Genomic DNA, 3815 nt, shown 5'->3' with positions numbered 1-3815 from the left:
AGGAGCAGGGGTAACGGCGCTTTCAACTGCGGCAACGAGGGCCAAGCTTCACCGACTCCCTCAGCTTCCCGAGATAGAAGGCGCGTCCTCCGCAGACTTTTTGTGCTTCATCTGCAGGGCCCCGAGGCAAACTTGGCTGTTGCATGAGCCAAAAAGCGCTGTTGCCAGCGGGATCGCAACCTCACCCTCCGCACGGGCGGAGTTGGTGCACGGCGCTCTTCGGGGGTACTTGGGACAGCTTGCTGAGGTGCGGCTGGGGCTGCGGCTGCTAGGAGATGGGAAGCAAGAGCCTGCTCTCGAGCATCCTCCTGTTTGCTGTGTTAATGTCTGGTAGAGGCGAGCATCAGCGAAGCTGCCAGGATGTTCTGAAAGTTTTCCAGCTGAGGAAGATCGGGGCCATCAAGGGGTTCCCGGAGACCCCCCGAGCAGGTAACAGTGGGGGCTTCCATCTAGGGGCCTCCCTCTAGGGGCCTCCTTAGGGACTTGCTGGCGTTGCAGGGGGGCAGAGGAGGGACATGAACAGGCACAGTCTCCTCCATCCTTCCCATCATATAGGGACCTTTTCATCCCAGCTGGCACTGCGTGGCTTGTGCAGTTCAGGGATATGTACAGCTGTACTGCAGCATTACCAGACTTAAGGATCTGTCAAGGCAACTTTCTTTGGATCCCTTCTTTAATTCATGCTGGAGTGACCCTAGGTAAACCCAGTGGAACAGAAAGAGAGTGCTTGGACCATGTTTTCTTCTCAGATAGTTGCATCTTGGCCGAGGGGGCCAGGACAGTATTGTGCGGAGGCAAGGCATGGGAGAGTCAGCATAGGCTATGGGGAGGGATTTTGGCCATAGTGGGGTCTTTCTGGTCCCTTACCCTTTTCTTTTTCCCTTGTAAATGGCACAAATTCCTGAAACAGGGATTCCTGTCATGGCTCAAGCTTTGAATTTGGTGTCACTCTCTCAGTGATTAGCCAGTAGGGCCAATATCAAGCATTGCAGATGGGAAAATGTAGTTGTCACTCTTTTAGACGGGCCAAATTGAGGTCTGGTTCGAGCCATTTTGGGCATTGTGAGAGATGTAACTGCAATGGGTGAATGTAGGAGGTGGTACATGGCGTCCTTAGGGATAGCAGGAAAACAATTAAGAATGAACTTCTGATTTGATAACATATTCAATACAGCCTTTCATAGCTAACCATGTCTATAAACTGCACCTGTGTAAACAGGTGAAAAGAAGAACCATTAGAAGTTGTGACTTTCTCCAATGCAACTCATTCTTTTTCATGCAGCAGTAAGCTCACCAAAGAGCAGTTGTTTTGCCTGTTTATACTATGGGTTGCCTACTGGTATCTAGTTGGGACAAATCCTCACAAGGGTAAGGCCTTAATTAACAGAGATGGGTGCAGGTTTAAATTAATACACTCAGGATTTGCATTACACATGATACAAGTGTAATGCAAGTACTGGTGGTGAATTGAAATGAAACTGAATTGAAAACAAATCTTGCAATGCAGAGTAATGACACAGCTTTACTTTGAAATTAACAAAGCTATTTAATGAAAGACTGTTAGCACAAGTGTGATTATATATGGAAGTGTTTGCAGGATCAGGAACTTGGGTACAAAGACATTTGAGACCAAATCTGAATTTGTAGGTAGCAAGTTCACTATAATCACTAATTGGGTGTGTCTACAACTGCATTAATGTGTCATTTCTACTGAGTATTAAGTTTAGTACCTCATATTAGGAGGTACTACATAAATGCGTGGTAGCTAGTGCTAATGTGCAGTAGCAACAGTGCACTTTATTTTATTTTTTTGACTCTTAATGTGTGGTAGACTAATTCTACCATGTTAGCATATTAGCATGGTTTTTGTAGTGACATGTTAATGCACAGTAGAATTAGTCTACTGTGCATTAAGCATTGTGCACATGAACAAATGTAATGCCAACAGAAAAAAATGTTTTCTGTAAGCAGGAATTATTTCAGAATTATTTTGATAGCTTTTTCTTCTAATGAAAAGTAGCTGGTTCTGTTCTCCTTTACTCAGCCATTGAAACTGGTAGCATGTTTATCATATGCTTGCGTGTAAGAACTATAATTTCAAGTTTTACCATTTTAGTAAGAAAGTAAAGCTTATTTGTAAACTATATTGTATGTAATGAGTGTTCCAAGTTTGAATATTTATGAAACTATAATGCTTTCATTAAATCATAGCTTGCTGTGAAATGTAGCAATATAAATTACACTTTTTCAATCTTATGAGAGAGGTTTCCTTAAGTACTTATTTTTGTAATGGCAAAAATCAAACATCTGCATGAGCTAAATGTAATGAACAGAAAATAGATAATGTTTTAAAACTGATTAAAATAGGCTTGAAATAAATCCCCTCTTAATCTTGAGAAATTTGTCTCTGAATACAGACCTTGTAGGTGGGATAAATATCTGCTCATTTAGTTCATGTAAACAATGTCATTTTTTTCTGAGACTTTTATCAGTTGTGGGTCTATTCTTCACATACTCTAAACTAAGTCATGATTACGAAAACATAAGCCAAAAAACCCCTTTCCAATGGTATCAAAAATCATGTGAGTAGTGAATATTAATCTATATAATGAAACATAATGTTTTTGTCTCCCAGGCAGTGCAGTTAAAGTTCTTGATTTAGAGGTTTCTTCTCCACAACATTAATTCTTCCCCTACCTAAAAATACTTTGCTAACATAGATCTTGGCAATATTTTATTTTGTCTTAATATCGCCCATCTAATTCTGGTCCACTGAAATACACTTGCTTTAGACTGATGTTTTTTGAAACATTCCTTTCAGAGCTAACTGTGATACCCAGAGAGGTGATTGGCCACCAGGGGGTGTGAAACAGTTATAGAGATTACAGTTTCCCTGTCAAAATGAATATTAGTACTATAGAGACAGCTAGTAAAACATTCACTTCTGAGTATCTATGCTTTCACAAGAATATATGGCATAAATGTTTAAAGTAAAAAGGATGTAAAATTAGAGATGTCAAACAAAAAGCAGGACACTTGAAACAATAAATAATGTTTAAAATTGTAGTTTCAAATGCAGTCAATGATAAGTGTAGGTTGGTAGCACAAAATATAAATAGGAAAGAAATGTGTCCTTCATTATTTATACATTAGACTTTAAAGTTTTAGCTTGCTTTTTGAACTGCTAGTCAGGAACTAGCCCTCTATTTTTCTAACTTTTTTTCTGATGCTGTTGAGAAGTACACATTACACCTATTGCTTATTAACAATGCTTGTCATAGAGGACAGCTCAGAATTGCTACTAAATGATTATCCTAATACTAAATACTATATAGCATTACAATAGTAACAGTATATGTACTAGTTATGGTTAAAGTAATTTTTTGGATTACAATTTAATACTGGTCTCAGCCCAGGAGAGGTTATTTCTGGTAATGGAAAGACAAGCTTAAAGTACCAGACTTAGGGTGAATTTTGTGTTTCAAACTTTTCAAATGCTTTTACTTTTGAGTAGCTCAGATAACTTCTAAAGTTCCTACAGGCATTGGACCTGATGCTGTATATACTTAACTACAGGCATAATTTTAGTCATATGAGATATTCCTGTTGGGGGGGCCTAGTCCTTAATGAAGCGCAGTGATTTTTATTCTTATTTCAGAACAGCATATCAAACCCAAACAATCTTATTATGCTCATAAGTCATGAAAAATCAGTTAGGGGCTAAGGTATAACTTACCACTCTATAGAAACCTAACTGTATACCTGTGAGAAGAGCAGGCAGTCATGAATGTTACGGGAGCTATCAACGCGACTCG

General features: G+C 39.5%; 1 protein-coding gene across 1 annotated transcript in view; it reads left to right on the top strand.

Annotated features, from left to right (window-relative positions):
* Window positions 1–275: 275 nt before the first annotated feature.
* The window catches only part of GPC5 (glypican 5), a gene marked incomplete at its 3' end in the record, with an annotated part of 297818 nt that continues 294278 nt past the window's right edge, over window positions 276–3815 (top strand). The window contains exon 1 of the mRNA XM_006019222.3: window positions 276–429. Within this exon, the coding sequence (XP_006019284.1) occupies window positions 276–429 (154 nt within the window). The remainder of the gene's footprint in view (window positions 430–3815) is intronic.

The sequence above is a fragment of the Alligator sinensis genome, unplaced genomic scaffold, assembly GCF_000455745.1.
Source record: "Alligator sinensis unplaced genomic scaffold, ASM45574v1 scaffold41_1, whole genome shotgun sequence".
NCBI lineage: Eukaryota > Metazoa > Chordata > Crocodylia > Alligatoridae > Alligator > Alligator sinensis.
Note: the sequence above shows the minus strand (reverse complement) of the source record. Positions and strands in the feature narration are given on the sequence as shown.